Here is an 18,722-nt window from a genome sequence, read left to right on the forward strand (position 1 = left end):
AAGTTTGTAGTGTACAGGAGTGCTCAGGAATCAAGAATGTGATAGAATCGGATGAGACTGATATTTTTTAACTCCAATGTAAACAATGGTAATATATACAATCACAGAATTCCAATGTAACTGCATTGATTAAATCTAAATAAATATTTGTCAGCAATTTGAATATTCAGGTCAATAACAATCAGCATCAGTTTTTAAATGAGAGCAAGAAGTGCTCAGTGTTTTGGAAACACTTCCAATACGTTCAATAATACATTGTTCACAAATTGACAAAGCAAATCAGATTACTTTATTGTTCTATTATACACTTTTGATATATTTAAGGTGCTACTCCTGTATTCATATCTCCGTACTGTACCTATAAACCAAAAATCAATTAAAAAAAACTCAAGATACCACTTCGCAATAAGTGAGAAATAATTAGTATAAAAATTGAAAAAAAGGAGTTTGGGGTGGGGCTTAATCATGTAGCTATTGTACTCTTTAGTCAAAAAAGGGACAACCAAGGATATTGCAGACAACACAAAATCCTTTCAGATGAACAAACTGTTGCTCCTCTTGGCAATGGTAAGAATTGCACACGTTTTTGGACTAATTCAAGCAGGTATAAAAGTCTGTTGTTTCTGCTTTGAACCTTTAAGGCAACATATTTGTACATGAAGTGTGTTTGGCATAGTCCACATTAAGATACAGGGCAGTTACACCATCAAATGATCCAACAGTGAACAAAGATATCCAGAACCAGTAGAGTACCTCCACATGGGGACACGACCTGCTAAAATCATAAAACGGGACTGGGGTTTTTGTCGAAATTCACACTTGCAGATTTTTATATTAAACAAAAATATAAATGCAGTAGATACATTCAGATGAGCAAATCTGCAGCACTCTCTCCCCAAGTCCATGTGAAATAAGTGTACCAAAATGGGCGTCATGCCAGCAATTATCTCATGTCAGACTGTGAGAATGATGACAGAATAAATAAATGCAAGAAGTGAACAATTTGTCACCACATACTTAAGGCCACGTACTGTCACAATGCACATGAAACAGGTTCATGCGTGAATAAGACAAATGCAAAAGATAATCAAGGGCAGGGCTCGATTCATGATGAACAGTGAATGTGGTACGGCTGGGCAATGGAAAGTTATTTTATCGTGATTTAGGTTTTTGCAGCTCATAATCATGAAAATGTTTTAAATCATGGAAAAACAGCAACTGGCCGGCAATGAGTTCAGGGTGTATCCCAACTATTGCCCCAAGACAAGTGAAATGGGCTCCAGCCCACCTGCAACCTTCATAAGGACAACCAGATTAGAAAATGGATGCATGAATAACAAAGCATTAGATTTTTATTCCATACCACGCAACCCAAATGGTTGCGTGGTTCACAAAAAAATAACTGCCCGCATCTGACTTCTGAGGGCAGCTTTCTCCTGTCTCCTTGTTTTCTTTTATTTATTTATTTTTACTTCTTTGCACCACACAGTTTTGTGGCTTCTGGTTGATTGACATCAACATCATTTGCATTCTCATCCACCATTGATAAGGGCAGGTCTCCTCTAGCGTGATCTGCATCAGCCACAGCCACTGCGGATTAGTCCAAATCTGCCATATAATCTGCAGTAGGTCCAATTATTAGTCCATCTGATGTTGTGATTACCTCCACAATTGGGGTTATGAACATGGTCCAGTCACAAAACATGACTTATCGCAATTCCAGTTTCCCCAATGTTAGGGTACCCATGTGGGTAGGCATTACCCCAGACAGACAGTCTCAGGTAGCGGTCCATGTAGGGTACTTCAGGATAACCTGGCCTGTTGTTTGTCCATTATGGTCCAGTGAGCGCATAGAAAAATCAAATCAAACTATGTTCACATCGTTTTTGCTTATAGCAGGTAAAAGGTAAAATCCTTTTTAAAAAAAAATAAATCTTAATTTAAGGACAGTGGTGTTAAGATGCTCCGTTTCACCGCCTCATTGGATTAATGACCAAAATCCAATTCTTGTTTTTACTATCAGACACGGTCCCTTTTCATTGAAGAGGACATCTTCATCTTTGGTGTTTTGGAGTCGGTCCTGTTTTCACAAGTGTATTTCCATGACACGTAGCAATGGGTGGTTCTTTAATCGTTGCTTTTTCTATTGTCCACTCGTTAAACTGAAGTTGGTGCTACCACAGCTTTCTTCATAAGTGGGTGGAGGTTCTGTGACACAGATATATCAACAGAAAAGGATGTCAAGTTGCATTCATTTCACAATTAATTTCGAGAAATTACTTCATTGCCCGCTTTTTGTTATATGGTGTAGTTGTTTAAGCTGACGTCGGTGGGAGGCTTTGTGACACTGACTTGAACTAGATAGGAAGACATATGAAGTTACTTTCACAAGGCTTTCAGAGACATTGACCAAAGCTATATATATACAAAATGTACAATGTATAGGAGGACATTAGAAATAATAATACTGACAGCAAAATATTTCAGCAACAACTTCTCTGCATATGTGTTCGACACATTGTATTACTCTGGGTTTAGTTGAATTCTCACATTTGATTTGAATTCAATGTAATGTAGTTTTTTGGTACTTAGAAGAAATTCAGCTTAAAGGACAACCGACGTCTCCGGACAAGTTGTGTCCATCATTTGTAAAATGGCTTCAAATGACTTCTACTGAGCGTATTTTACAAAGATTCCACCGCATATAGCAATATTTTACGTTTTAAGACTCATGCTGAATATTCCGGAAGTCTTGATTTTGAGTTGGTGATGAGTCCGTCCGTGACGTCACTGAAGGAACGCCCCTGACCGAAAAAAGGACACATTGTAGCAGTCGTTCCATCACATCAGTGCTTGTTTGGTCTGAAAACTTCATGTTGCACCAGAAAGAGCCATAAGAGGGCGTCCAAGCTCCATATAAGGAATTCATCAGCCTGTGGAAACGGGCTGATTCATTCTTCACAGGAGATCGGTGGCCATTTTCTGCCTCTTTTTGGGTGAGACATTTCCCCCCAATGTTGCCTCAAAATGGCACGGAATACATTCTTTAATCGATTGCAAACATGTATGCTTTCCTCTTCAGAACTATTTGAATCATATTCATAACTGGATGTGTAACAAGAAAGCATATTCTCCGAATCTGACGCCATTGTTTTGATTCTCCAGCAATGCAAGACGTCTAGGCGTGACTTCACAAACATAAAAAGTACCATCTGTGACATAAATGGGATTTTTACGAGCATGTGTTGCGCTTACCATGAGGATAGTCCCAACTGCTGTACTCTGGAGGCAGAATGAGAGAAGAGGAAGTGGGCACAGGTGTGGGGTCGCCATCAGTGAAGAAAGGTATGGTGGCCCCGGTTGAGACACAGAACAAGGGGGCAGAAGCCTTTGGTTGTCTACGGCCAGGTAGCAGCACTGAACTGGGTGCATGGCTAAAAGCGCTCGGGGACATGGTGACAGGCTGACCTGAGGGATCTTGCTGGGAATGACTTTTGGTAGGGATCTCTTCGCTGGCAGTACCGCCTGCACACAGCGCTTCATCGTCCTCAACCGGAGGGGCGCTGGGTGTCAGCCCTGCTGCGCCGAGGTCCACTTCCAATCCGCAATTATCTGGACTAGAAGGTACAGTCCTTGTAGGTGACAAGTTCACCGCGATGTTGCCAATGTAGATGGGCAGGGTTACAACTGCATCTGGAGATCTTAGTGCCACCTGCAATAATCAAAAAATAGTCTATAGGTTTTCATTGGAGCATCAAAATCATTTGATGGCTTCTCACAAAAATTGAATTCGACGAGTCAGCAGAAAGTGTTGGGGTAGCATGATTATAATAATTCGTACATTGTATTTATAAGCAACTATCAAAACTCTCAAGGACACTTTACAGTCACAGGATACGTTTTTCTGCGGGTGAGCAGTGGCAGCCAGATGTGCCAGCATTCACTCAACCTGGATTGCAGCAAATCTTGGACGAAGCCTGAAGTAAAACCAACAGTTGCTAACTTTGTAATCATTTGCAAACCTGGGCCGCTCAGTGGGAGACAGCAGACAGCGAAAATAAAACAAGGTACTTTTCAGTGTGTAAGGCCCAAAAGCCCTTATTTCCTTCAAAAGGTGACTCTGGGCCTTATACGCAGGTATGCCTTATATGTGAAGCAATCTTGAACCACAACAGATGTGATAACTACTGTCGGCAGCCACCGACTCCATTTCCCACTGTAGAAGAAGTCATGCATAACCTCAGCCTCTCCTGTAGCGCCTTACAATGTGGTGTGCCTTATATTTGGCTAACGTTTATATATGTATTTATATACAGTAATATATTTGGGAAACCTTTGTCATTCATTAAAGGTGTGCTTTATACTCCGGTGTGCCTTATATATGGTAAAAGTTGGAAAATGCACCATTCATTAGTGGTGCGCCTTATACTCCGGTGCACCTTATACACCGGAAAACATGGTACAATATGGCAACGGCAAGCAGGAGTTAGTAAATTGTGAAATTTTAATATTCTTATTTATTTAAAGACATAAACAATGGGGGAAAACAGAGGGCTTATTGTGATGCGCTTAAAGACAGCAATAAAAATATTTATCCCACAGTTCATATCTCAATTGAAAGCACAAAACGGTTAAGTAGTGCAGACCGAGTTTTAACATGTCAAGAAAACCTCTCATACCATGTCATAAAGCAGCATAAATCTTGCGAGACAACAAACAATTGTTACCTTTTTGACCAACAACATTTTCATGCATTTCATTAAAGTGAAATCAACGCCTGGTGAAATGTCAAGAGACTATCATAACATGACCAAACACGAAGAGAGAGACCCACAAACCTGAATGAAATAGTCAATATGAATGAGGTTGCAGCCCGCGAGGGCTGACTGAGGAAGAGGAGGGACAATGATCTGTTCTCTCCACTCAGCGTGTTTTCCTGCCTTCACTCCGGCTCCCTCCACCTCGGCGATGGTTCGCAGGTCAAACACGTGCCGCTTGGTTTTGTAAGTCACTTTCTGGGTAAAATATGACAAACAAAGACACAGAAACATAAAAGGTGTGACAGACACCGCAGAGTATATGACAGTGATTTTGCATGGTTGAACATTGCGAACCATTTTGCCTTTCAATAAGGAACATTTTTGGAGCATTCACATGGCTTTGAGTTACAATGATGGGAAATATTCATAAACTTTTTTTTCATTGATGAAAACGATTCTTCAGCTCTCATCTGTACTTCTTTGAAGGTGTCAGACATTTCGTTCATCATCCAAAGAGCTTCATCAGCAAACTAAAGTTGTGCTGGTAACTCTGGCCCGTTCATATATCCCTAATGGACAAAGGTGGTGGTGCCAGACATCTGTCTGCTCTGATAGGTCTCTGCTCCAAGGTTGGGGGAGCAGTAAACAACTCCCTGAAGCTAATCTGATTACTTCTTTTGTTCTGTTTGATTACCTCTAATTTTCTTTGGCTGGCTCTGATTGCCCCATTAGCTCTGGTATCACCTCATTAGCATGACTAAGCCTAAGTGGTAACGATTTACAAAGTCTGTTGGAAGCACGGTCTAAATTAAACCTTAAACCACCATAGCGATTTAGTGAAGGATTTTGCTGCTTTACAAAAAGTATTTCTTTTAATCCTATTTTAAACCATCTATTTTCTTTAGCTAAATATTTAACCTCACTGTTGTCAAATGAGTGGTTGCTAGCTTTTAGGTGCAGATGCACTGCAGATTGAGGCCAACTAGCATTGTCCCTGCGGCGTTGATAGTCTTTTTTGAGCATTTGTTTAGTTTCCGCAATGTATTGCTCTTTACAATCTTCATTATGACAATGTATAGAATGACTTCGATACCAGTACAACTGACGGAGCTGTTCGGATTGGGATGAGGAGCGAAATGTTTGACACCTTCAAAGAAGTACAAATGATGGCTAAAGAAACCTTTTTATTGATGGACCACTCCTGTAGGACTGAGAGCCTACACAGATGTATTGCTACCATTTTTTTTTTCAGTAAATAACTCACATATTATAATATACAGTAAAGTCTCGTTATATCGATATCGGATATATCGATAGTCCCGGTTATATCGATACTATTTCTATGCACGCACGGTGAAAATTACATGCAAACAGGGTCGGATATATCGATAGTCCCGGTTATATCGATATTTTTTAGGACTCCCTTGAATATCGATATGACGAGACTTTACTGTATTTAACTTTCAACAGTTCAGGCTGTCAGACTTTTACCTGTATGAGACTTGCCAGTACACATCCCGTGTCTTTTCCTGACTTGTTGTGGATCTCAGTAGCTAACTTGATCACCTGACCAGGGATATAGCCCCTGAGGTCACTACGAGCTTTCAACATGAGGGTCCCGGACTTCACCAGAAGGTAGTTAAATTTCTTTGTGGTGACAGCGTAGCTCAAGTGCTGAAGGGACACAGGGAAGCAAGTTGAACAACATAGTTGCAATTTCTCAAGCAATTGCGTGTGAATGCCAAAATGTTGAATGGAGTGTGATGAAAGTGTCTGGAATTCTTCATTCAATGAAAGATATGAATAGTGGAAAAAGATATCTAACTCTAATTGAATGTCAATTGTTCCATAATGCAAGATTTCAGTTACGGAGGAAGAAACTGATGCAGCAATGTGTCATTGGGCTGCACTCCTATATCTGCTTCAGATATGAAATCAAATCAGCCTAAAACACAGCTAAAGGTCATTGTTTGGTTTGTAAGATCGGCACTTACATCAATGTCCGGCACCTCATTAAGGTTGAGAAGGTTAAGGAGGTAGAAGGGCCGCTGGGCTTTGTAATCCTTGGCAAAGCGTGGCGTGTCAATAGCAGCCTTTACGTGGTAAATAATCTTTCCAAACGGTCCTTCAAAAGAAGTTGGCGCTTCACCTGATGGAATGACAGGAGAAAGGAACTTGAATACCTAAAATACACTCGCCGTGTTTCGTCTCAACCACAGTTGGGGAACTTGTGACAAGAATATCAAAGGACAAAGAAGGAAAGAACTTGAGGGTGTGAAATGTAAAATAAATACAGTCTGCGTAAACTCTACACTGCATTTGGGGTAAGGTTTGGAATAAGATCCATAGCCTTTGACTGCACTTGGTTTCCTTCTATCCTGTTTCTCACTGAGAAGTTTCTCCAGGGACAAGTCTGCTGCCGTTGTCAATAAGCATTAACCAGGAGAGGCAGGTGGCTGCAGGCATTGTGCAGACAGTCTGGCAGCAGAGACGGAGAAAGCAGCAGGCTAACATCCCTTGGAGAGATGCTACACATGGAGACTCATCGCATTGCATTTGCATTCAAACAGGTTGATATTGGGTCGACTGTTCTGATAAGGACATCTCACTACTATCTATCAAATAGCATGCACAAATAGAGAAAGGGACAGAGCTGCTGTTTATTCCACTGTGACACTTTCTAAAAACATCACCCGCTGGCTTCCCTTGTGCAAAGTCTTTCTGTCACAGAGCATGAGAGGGGGCGAGGAAATGAAGGGGGCATGACGACCAATTAATCTACCAGTGCGCAGCAGGGGAGGGACTAAAAATACACCAAACCCCTTGTGTCTTAGCCCACGCAAAATGTGTGTGTGTGAGAGATCGAAAGAGAGAGAGAGAGAGAGAGAGAGAGAGAGAGAGAGAGAGAGAGAGAGAGAGAGAGAGAGAGAGAGAGAGAGAGAGAGAGAGAGAGAGAGAGAGAGAACAAACTTCCTTCTTAGTGTGGTGATCTCGGGATCTGTTTTGTGTCATAGTGCACCGTGTTATCAGTTGTGCTAGATTTCTAATAAAAGCTCATGCGACAAGTAGAGTATCAAAGTTACACCAAACAGTGATGAAATAAAACCGGTCACTGCAAGAAGGTTCACACCTGGGATGAGAAACTGGAAAGGGAAATTGTGTTCTCCTGTTGCCAGAGTTCCTGTGAAAAGAAAACAATTCGTCACTTACAGAGCAAACACAACTGAAATTCACTCGTGCTGAGATAAGCACTAGTGTTAGTCCCTGATTGTACCCGCATGCAAACATTGGATATCCAGGTGGTGCCATCCCTATTTTCCCTGTGGGATTCAGTTTCACATAGAAGAGGTTATGTTGCGCAAAACAACCATGAACTGACAAGTTGTTTGAAGTGACTCACTACCACCTGAAACTTGCCAACATGGGAGATTAGTAGCACCATGAGTAATGGCAAAAACAGGCGACAGGCAAAGCATTTTTCAGCAAAGTTAATCAATGATGAAGGGGGGAAAAAGCAGCCATCGACCCAAACAATGAGTGCATTCATCTCAAAGTGATTCATATAGCTATATTTTATTTGAATTCGCAGCTCAATTTTTTTGCAGTTTTAGCACACTTTTAGTCATTTTTATTGGTATTTTGCATTTGACTAAAAATATCAGCCTGAGTGTTTTGGGCATTTTAGATGCTATCAAACGTTTTTCTGATGTCAGTTCGGAAAAAAATGTTGTCGGTTGTCCTTTAAATAAATATCTGTGTGCATTTTTTCCGTGTTTAAATTCATGATGCATTTTCTAGGATCTACCTACTCTCCTATCTATTTATCCATCTATCCATCCATCCATCCATTTATTTATCTAGTAATTTTTATTTATTCTTTTGTGCCTCATGGTGTGTAAATGGGTCCGGTATGTGTGATCACATACAAAACCATTTTTTTTTCTCGCTGTAATGTCGTGTATCAAATGATGAGGCACATTTTTCAACAGTAGCCAAAATGGAACTGTATAGCAGTTTTTTTGACAACGATACTAGTGCAGCGTGTTCTACCGGAAACAAATTCCTTGTGTGTTCTACATACTTGGCAATAAAGATGATTCTGATTCTGATTCTGATGTGTGGTGATAGAAAAATGACATCAGAGAGATGTTTGTTGTTTTTTTCAATTCATTGTTATTAGGTGACTCGAGGACACAATTGCAAATCAGCAGCAGGAAGAGTAGAAAGACTGTAATTTCCTGTAGGTTGTTAGCTGATAATAGCCACGTTATTTATCCTTTGCACACTTTGGATTGTTTTTGTTTGTTTGCTTGTTTGTTTTAGAGTGACATCAGTGTAACAGTTATTCACCTCTCTTTGCTTAGGTTGGTTAGTTCTTGGGGCAAAGCAAGCCATTTTCAAAACAGATTGAGATACGGGGAAAAAGTCAGCGATAAGGCGGAGGAGGCACAGAGGCTGCATTATTTATGTCCTGCTCTGTTATGAGTGAGCTGAGGGTTTAAGTAGGTTATAATATTGCCCCCATTGTTATGAATTTACAAATGTGCATTTTTTCCGAACTTGTATGACTGTAACTGTCACTACAACTACAATTACACAACCATTTTGCATCCCATACATTTTTTAAACAATCATGACAGTTTCAATAATCATTGAACATTCAAACTTATATGATATTGTGTATGATGGAATCACTGAAACTTAGAATGCCTAATTAAATGATGGCTGTGCAAACAACAAGGCTAGACAGATGTTCAAATCACCTTTTTCAGCAACAGACAAAGTGCTGTTGAAGTACTGCTCCTCAATACTCCACGACGTATCATTTACTTTGTGGGAGATCCCGCACGAGCCCTGACAGATGACCTTGATGGCTGTAACAACAGAGAAGAAAAAACAATGAGCAGGGTGTGACTGAGATCAAATGTCTAATTTCTGCATTTTCTAAAACACACTTTACAAGGCAGTACTGTATTTTCCAGACTATAAGGCACATCCAAAAGCCTTCATTTTCTTCAAAAGATGACCCTGTGCCGTATATGCTAAGCCTTATATTTGAAGTAATATTGAACCACAACAGGTCTCGCAATTGTTATATTGCTTTTGACTTCAAGACGGCGCCGCAGGAGTGGCTGCCTTTCCAGCAGCTCATGTATTTTGTTTTTCTACTCTCATTCCTTTCATCACTTTGCTGCTGTGAAATGTAAATTTCTCCACTGTGAGACTAATAAAGGCATATCCAATCCAATCCAATCCAAATGTGGTGCGCCTTATATTTGGAAAACTTTTACATATTTAGAAACATTTTTTCATTATTTAAAGATGGGCCTTATAGTCTGGTCTGCCTTATATGGTACAGTAAAGTCTCGTTATATCGATATCGGATATATCGATAGTCCCGGTTATAGCGATACTATTTCTATGCACGCACGGAGAAAATTACATGCAAACAGGGTCGGATATATCGATAGTCCCGGTTATATCGATATTTTTTCGGACTCCCTTGAATATCGATATAACGAGACTTTACTGTATATGGAAAAAGTTTTAAAATACACATTGGGGGTGCGCCTTATAATCCGGTCTGATTTATCCACCAGCTGATCATGGGGGATCCTGAGGCATTCCCAAGCCAGGTATGCATGGAAACAGAACATCATTTATTTTGAAGACAATGAGTAAATATTGTAAGTAGTTTCCAAAACACATCCATAAATTGAAATTTAAGTGCTACAAATGTTTGTTTCATTGCGTGCTGTGTATCGAATCCAGTTTGACACACTTGCATCACTTGAGGATGTGAGATAAATTAACATGTATTAATTAGAAAAAGTCAATGCAACAGTGAGCAACTGACCAAACATTCCGTTGCACCTTTGAATTACGCAAGTGTTGCAGAACGACGCAGAAACGCACAATGAGGCAGATGGCTTCGCCAGATTGTTGGCGCAATTTCAGGGAGGGGAAAGGCTATGACTCAAGCGCTAAACACAGCCGAGCCTTCTAATGATGGCAGACAAATGAGGATTATTTATAGCAGACACACACATACAATGCGCATATATATACACAACCATATTTTCCGGTGTATAAGGTGTACCCAAAAGCCTCCATTTTCGTCAAAAGATGACCCTGTGCCTTATATGCCAGTGTACCTTTATATGTGAACTAATATTGAGCCACAACAAGTCTTGCAACTACTCAGCAGCCACCGACTCCATTTCCTCCTGTCGAATAAGTAGTGCGCGGTGCATGCTGGGATATATACAAATGTAACCCCAGCCATAGCTGTCTTTATTCTAAAGTTATTTATTCTAAGGGTAAGTTCAATTTGTTCGCATTCGGAAAGAAATAACATTTCCGTGCCTTGGGGAATTTCAAAAAACTGTTAACAAAAAAAAAATAGTGGGCAGTGTCTTGACAGATTCATGGAGCCAGATGGGCCACAACAAAGGAAGACACATTTGTTTGAGCATCCACCCAAAGAAAGATCGACTGTATCTGTAAAATCAGTGTCACCATTTTTTGTGTCAGGGTTCAGTTGAAACACGCACATGCGGTTCATAAGTCGGCAACCATTTTTTACATTTCTTTTTAAATTGCCATTTTTAAAGCAGCAGGACTGACACCACAGATAATTACAGCCGTATTTATTTATTTATCAATGTACTTATGGATGTATTTAGTTATCTATTTATTTATCTCTTTAACGATATATGTATTAATTAATTTATTTTGGGAATTTCAAACTGTGGTATGTACAACAAACAAAATAACAGTGAGCTACTCGCCAGCGACTAAGAAACGGACCAATCAGGAATAATTAATACACCTCATCATGTCAACATAATATGCGTACTGAAGTTATGATGCTATACATATGCTTATAGCATCATCGCTACTTGCAAATGTGATTGATGGCTCTCATCTTGCGGCCGCCGGGTTGTTATTTGTGATTGAATAGCTCAATTGCAACTGAACACATAAAGGTCCACTCTGTGCTACAGAATGAACGGTTACAACCTCCAGGGGAGAATGTCTTTCACCAGTAGTCAGGACGTGATGCGTTCAACATGCTCTGACTCAGCAGCCAGCTGGATTTGTTACCAACACATTGGAGTTCATCCAAATCCTCTTTGTGGTTCAGTGAGAGTGTACGCAAGCAGACAACCCCGGTGTTACAGACAGAGGACGTTGGGAGTTAAAAACTTGACTAGAAAATGGGGAATTTTCGAAATCAGCCCATCAAGTCCAATCCAACTAGAAGGACCAAACTGAAAATAATCATTACTTTGCATGTCCATGACATAATCCCGCCATTTAACTCACTTTGGTCTTTTAATGAGCAAAATTGTATGAGGGAGGATCGACCAGCCTTAGCTTGTTGAGTTAGCTCTTACTGTTGATCACTCAATGCAGGAATTCCGTCCTTAAGGGCATGTATTTCCATGTTAAAGCTTGAGCCTCTTTTGCACCACTGTTGTTGTTACCCAGACGTTGATCAAAAAAAGAACTTTTTTTTTCCAAAATGCAGAGAGCACAGAAATCATCATTGAATGATCAGTCAGACATTTGTTTAGCAAATTTGAGTGGACAAGAGTCATACTGTATATTCCCGCCTTTACGAATGTTATCATTGGTACAGTGGGTGGAATTTAGTGCTACATCATGTTCAACTCGTCCAATGCAATGACCTAAATTATGGCGCCTTTAATGCATATTCTGTTAACCTTTCATTGCTCATAGACAGGTACATATTTTGATTCAGGAGATGATAAGGTGTTTTGCATATACAACAAAAGGTGCAACCGCCATCACCCACACAACAAAGAGTCCATTATCGAAAACAATGTCGTACATCTACCATCGAGCTTGTCACAAACTGTTTTTATTTTGGTTTTGTTTTGATTTGTTTTCTCAAAACAAAAACACCCGGGAAAACTCCACACAGGCCTTAATTTGTCATTTTCTATAAAATGCAGTCAGATTAGATTGCAAAGGATTTACAGCGAATCACAAGGACATGCACAAGAAACACACACACACACACACACACACACACACAAATCCTTGCATGTTTGCATGCTAGGATAAGAGGTTTGTTGATCCCTGAAAAAGTGAGATCATAAAAACAACCATGTGGTCATGTACTATGTAATCCACACATTCTCTTCCACACTATTTAAATATTTCATGAAACAAGTCCTCTTCTTGGTCGATAGATTTTATGAATAATTTCACTGCTCTGAATGTTTCCACAGTTGGCCAGCAACCAGACGATGGGTGGATGCCTTCTCTCACCTAAATTAGATGGATGAAGCTCCAGCAGAGCCACAGCTGTAATTGAGACAACTGGTATACCGTATAAAATGGATATGTGAACACAGACTTTTTTAATAGTACATCTTTGGAATTGTTGGTTCCTAAATTATGTACTATCCTACTTTACAGTGAGGATGTGCAAATACCAGTACCGGGTTCCTGTATCGGGTCGATACAGGCCTTATTTTAAAGGCATCAATGGCGCCGCGAGAGTGGCTGCCTTTCCAGCAGCTCATGTATTTTGTTTTTCTACTTCTTTCACTCCTTTCATAACTTTGCTGCTCTGAAATGTACATTTCTCCACTGCGAGAATAATAAAGGTAAATCCAATCAATCAGGTACGAGTGAAGACTCAGCTAACAAAACGACAGGACATGTTCAGCTTGTCACTAATAACAGTTTCTTATGAATCCATTTAAACGACTTTGAAAGGAATACGATCAATAGAAATACTCTAATGGCGTTATCATTAATAATAGAGAGGCAGTCAGTTTGGTCTTAAACATTGTGTGTTTCACATACAAAAACACAAAGGACAACGCAGTCTGCCTCGAGATGCCCTGCGCAACTCATTCGCCGATGTCCATGAACCGTCTTGAGTCTGCGCGGAACTTTATTATCATGAGGGCTTGCCCTCCTCTTTGTGCACATGAGTGGTCTATTTCCATCTGTCTTTCAACACTGGTCCTCATCCCCCTATAATTGAAATGAATGATTCAACCCTGGTCAATCAAGGGAAGAAACACGTATTGTACCGACCTCAATAACTGTCCAGGGTCATTCAACAAACCAAGAACAGCTAATTTAAGTGAGGTGGAAAATAAACGCTCGGGATCAGACGGCGATACCGACATTCCTGGTTCAGCATGATTCAAGCAATCTCTGTGATTGAATAATCAGGAGTCATGCTTTACAGGCGCATCGAAAGGAAAATGCAGGCTCAGCAATTACAGTACATAAATTCTGAAAGCCTCAAATAGAGTGCAACCTATATTAACTGGGATACCTTTGCTAAGACTGCAGAATTATAATGCAACTAAATACTACAGGTAAATCTCAAATTAAAATGTCATTGGGAAGATCATTTATTCCGGGTGTTCAATTCAAAAAATGAAACTCAAATTACACAAACAAAACACGGGAAAGACAGACAATGCTGAAAAAAAATGTTTGAAAAAGCACTGGATATCATGTGAAGATGACTGGCAGTAAGGCAGGCTACACCCAGGATTAGTCCTGAGCCAAAGGAAGAAAGACAACAGTTGGCACTCACATTCACATTCCCCATTGGGGGCATAAAAGTCAGGCATGTGAACCACACCATAACTGTTCCTCAGAAATTGCACCATATTTTGACACAACTCCACTAATTACTTGATAAACACTGTTTATTTGTTTGTTTGGTCATCAAATTGTATGCCTTCTGTAACAAGAGCCCATATCTCACTAGGTGGAGAAAGTATGCAAGAGTTTGCACACTGTGGAATTGTGTTTTTTTTTTTCCATTATTACAATACTGTACATTACAGATTGATTGATATAGCGCTTTAACAACAGCTGAAGCTGGAACAAAGCGCTTAACATGCACAACTATCATATACAGGGAAAAAGGCCGTCACCAAAATAGTACATAGCTCCAGTGAGGAAAACTAAGATCAAGTCTGAATCATGCTGAGTCAAATGCAAAATAGTACAAGTGACTTTTGAGTTTAAAGGACAACCGACTTCTCCGGACAAGTTGTGTCCATAATTTGTAAAATGGCTTCAAATGACTTCTACTGAGCATATTTTACAAAGATTCCACCGCATATAGCTATATTTTACGTTTTAAGACTCGAACTGAATATTCAGGAAGTCTTGTTTTTGAGTTGGTGACAAGTCCGTACGTGACGTCACTAACTGACCCCCCTTGACCGTAAAAAAAGATGCATTGTAGCGGTCCTTCCATCGCGTCAATGTATTTTGCTGTACTTGTTTGGTCTGGGCACCTTGTGCTGCACCCAAAAGCCACCAGAAGGCCAGAATAGGGCGTACAAGCACCATATAAGGAATTTATCAGCCTGTGCGATTGCAAACATGTATGCTTTCCTCCTCAGAACTATTTGAATCATATTCATAACTGGATGTGTAACAAGAAAGCATATTCTCCGAATCTGAAGCCATTGTTTTGATTCACTAGCAATGCAAGACGTCTTGGCGTGACGTCACGAACTGGGGGCGGGACTTTCTGAAAATGCCCAATTCGCAGCTCAATTTTTTATCACAGAAGAATCCACAAGGATCATTGCTATAGAGTACATTGTTCATTTTCAAGGGCAACTACTGAGATCCTGCACTTCACCCTTCTGTTTTCACACTCTTATTGTATGATACATGAATCCACTATTTCCCACTTAAGCCAGAAAACCATTTTGAAGCGCAAATCCTCATCTTCTATAAATATACACGTTTGCCATCGCGTGATACATACACTACCTGCTATTCAATTTGAAACTGTTACTCTACAAGGGTGTCAATTTTGTTATTTTTTGCCGCGGGTCACAATGTAGTTACGGTTATGAATGTGGGGAAACCATTAGAAAGGTTCATCCCCTCCACATATTACATACAGATTGCACAACTAATTAATGAATAGTTTTAAAATTGGAAGTAAAAAATAATGACTTATTGTGGTTTACATGGGACTATTTGAAATTTTGGTTCAGACTTTAGCAAGCATCATGGACTTTCACAAGTCTGTTTTGCTTTAGCAGACCGAATAAAATGATGTGGCGAGCCGGCTTTGGCCCCCGGGCCTTGACTTTGACACCATGCTCTCCAACAAGACACTCACAAGCATGTATCAAGCTGGATGCAGTCCAGGATGTGGCTTTCACGCGTTTTGAAATACTAAACACCACCGAGGGTGGAGGGGTAATACAACACAAACAACTCCAACGGAGGAAAAACATCCGCAGATATTTTAAAGGTATTGTCGCAACAGCACGGTTGAAGAGTAACAGAAAAACTTTGCCCATGTTGGTGCGTCCTCGAGCGCTTCACCGGACAATATTCGTCTCTCCCTTTCGACTCGTACATACATTATTACCTTTGTAGTGCAGCGGGTTGCTGATACGAATTTTGACACTTCCGCCGATAGATTCTCCGGGACTGTAAACCACTTTGTTGTTGACGAACGTGATGTCAAATTCTTGTAGCTTTCCCATCATTACGCTCCGACACTCGTTCGCTTTAACGGGAGAGGCGATCCTTGACTCTCACCTGCTGCCGCGAGGATAAATGACGTCACTGAACGGTGCGTTGTCAGTCATGGGAGGGACAAATTTACTTATCTGACGATTCAAGACCGGTTGTATAAATGCATGCTTGTTCACGGTTAACCCGCACCAACGCTGCTAACGCAATTTCAAACAAACTGAACGTAGTCGACAAGCGGAGATGACAGGAAAAAAAAGGGGGGGGGGGTGAATGCTTTGCCACCGTCACGTATAAGTACTCAGGAAACACATAAGCAGTCAACCTCTTTTGCCTACAAGTAACAGTCAACATTTTAATCAGATAAAACGAGACAAGCAACTCCCAAAGGTTTTCATTGCCTAGTCACGATAACATGTTGCAACAATACCTACTCTGTAGTACAAATATTTGTCTTACCTATAAGGTTGGCATAAAAGGAGGGGTAGATTTAATTTCCATTGTTTTCTTATTAAAATACGTTGCATGTTGATATTTACTGTTTGTCAGCGGGAAAGTTCATTTACATACTGTACTTTTTAAAATGAACAAGAAGTACAACATACTTAAATACGTACATCCTGAACTGAAATTACAGAACTCAGTTGCTGTGCATTTTGCTGTTGTCTGTACGGTACTTCCTGCACTGACAAGCAACTGTACTGTACTGAATTTACAGACATCGCTTTCAGAAAGAAACTACAGTAAACCTGATTAGCTTTTACTGTTAAAACGAGCAAGGATTTTTCATACCCATCAAGCAAGAAATGTGAAATATCTCAGTTACTAACAATCCACCAGGGAATTAATTAATATTATAGGTGACAGCCCTTCTCCTTCTTTTCCTTTCGGCTTTTTCCTTGAAAGGGTCACCACAGAAAATCAGTGTACTCCATCTTTAGGGGTTTGTTTTGACCAAGCTTTTACGTCGGATGCCCTTCCTGACACAACCCTCTGTATTTATCCAGGCTTGGGACCGGCACAAGCCTAAAACAGATATTTCTATGACGACAGACAAGCACAATGGTTGCCAAGAGACTCCCTTGTAGTCATGGAAATCCGCTATGCCTTTTACGTATATTCACACTGATTCTTTTGTTTACCCGTAAAATTGTTCACTCAAGCAACTTCATGATTTAATGAGTCATTCTCAAGTAACACTCCCAGAGTGGTAGGATTATATACTGTATACATGCCAGAGAGTAATGGATATAAACCCTGTGATATATGTCACCATTGATTAAAGTAAGGTAGAGGTGAATACATGGCAACTGATTGAGAAATGCCACCTCAGCATTGGTCCTTATCTATCACAGTATGCGACAAATTATGGAAAGCAGATTGGGGTGGGAAACAACAGGTGTAAAAGGTGAAGCCCATAATATTAATGAATACAGTATATTTGACCTTTATGACAATATTACTCTTTAAGCCACAGTAACTTGCAGATATTAATTCAGGTTTCCTATTCGAAAATGTTTCATAAAATGTCAGATTTATATGCACTGCAATCCACTTTCATGAGCATAAAAATATCAATGGGTGCACACTAACTACAATTAATCCAAACAAGCAACATCTGATAATTTTGAGAAGTTACGTGTAAATGTGCCAGATTTTTTTCTATTTAAAGCACTTCTCTGTTGTGTCTTTTTTGCATATTTACCATATTTTCGGGTGCATAAGGTGCACTGGAGTATGAAGCGCACTCCCAATGAATGAAAAAAAGAATCCAAATATAATATATAAATATTGGGATGTACAATGAAAAATGTACACAGACACACCTACACAAATACAACCAACACTGTATATTAGTTCATTAAGTCTCAAGAAAATATTTTGGGGTTTTGGGCAAAGGAAAATGTTTTTTTTGGGAAATATATACTGCTATTTTTTCATCTTAATGTTTTCTGAACATTTTAAAAATAAATAATTAAATTATTTCAAATGTTCAGATTTGGAATAGATTGCCACATTGCCAAGTACAGTACAGTTCAGTACATACTGTTCTGGATGAATTTATAATTCATTTAATTTGCAAATAATTTTATGGATGCATGCTTCTAGTATTATTTTTTTAATGTAAATAATGGTCATAAAAATCACAAATTTGATTTGGTCCATCCTACACAAATGCTGTAAATACAAAGTACATGTACACACAAAGCACTTGCAGTCATCACAGACGTACTGGACTTCACCCTCAAATAACTGATTACAAAAACAAAGGCACTGATTTCATATTGAAAAGCATGACGTCTAACACGAGATAAACGGTGCTGTGGGATTAAGACTGTTGCATAACGACATAATTCAGGCGGTCCGATAATTATGTACAAAAGTCAATACCACCACCTAGTGGTAATGTAAAAACTACATTTAATATAGAGAAGTGTGTGTTTA

At 39.8% G+C, this 18,722-nt stretch overlaps 1 protein-coding gene across 1 annotated transcript; it reads right to left on the reverse strand.

Annotated features, from left to right (window-relative positions):
- Positions 1-1,348: 1,348 nt before the first annotated feature.
- On the reverse strand, positions 1,349-16,400 carry arrdc1b (arrestin domain containing 1b). Its single transcript, XM_089020864.1, has 8 exons — positions 16,171-16,400; positions 9,524-9,634; positions 7,891-7,941; positions 6,755-6,909; positions 6,252-6,434; positions 4,839-5,015; positions 3,256-3,712; positions 1,349-2,208 (listed from the first exon to the last, which is right to left on the reverse strand). The coding sequence occupies exons 1-8, from the start codon at positions 16,289-16,291 to the stop codon at positions 2,144-2,146; spliced, it is 1,320 nt and encodes a 439-aa protein (XP_088876990.1). The 5' UTR covers positions 16,292-16,400; the 3' UTR covers positions 1,349-2,143.
- Between the last annotated feature and the right edge of the window lie 2,322 nt (positions 16,401-18,722).

This window comes from Hippocampus bargibanti, linkage group LG18 (assembly GCF_051943395.1).
Source record: "Hippocampus bargibanti isolate YZ-2025 linkage group LG18, ASM5194339v1, whole genome shotgun sequence".
Classification (NCBI taxonomy): domain Eukaryota; kingdom Metazoa; phylum Chordata; class Actinopteri; order Syngnathiformes; family Syngnathidae; genus Hippocampus; species Hippocampus bargibanti.

What these genes read in the sequence shown, in the direction of transcription:
- arrdc1b (XM_089020864.1), bottom strand. Translation starts at nt 16,291, where the DNA reads ATGATGGGAAAGCTACAAGAATTTGACATCACGTTCGTCAACAACAAA. An exon ending in TTTGTCTGTTGCTGAAAAAG is followed by an intron (nt 7,942 to 9,523) that starts GTGATTTGAACA and finishes TTCTTTTCACAG; the next exon opens with GAACTCTGGCAACAGGAGAA. An exon ending in TACTGGCAAGTCTCATACAG is followed by an intron (nt 5,016 to 6,251) that starts GTAAAAGTCTGA and finishes TATTTTACCCAG; the next exon opens with AAAGTGACTTACAAAACCAA.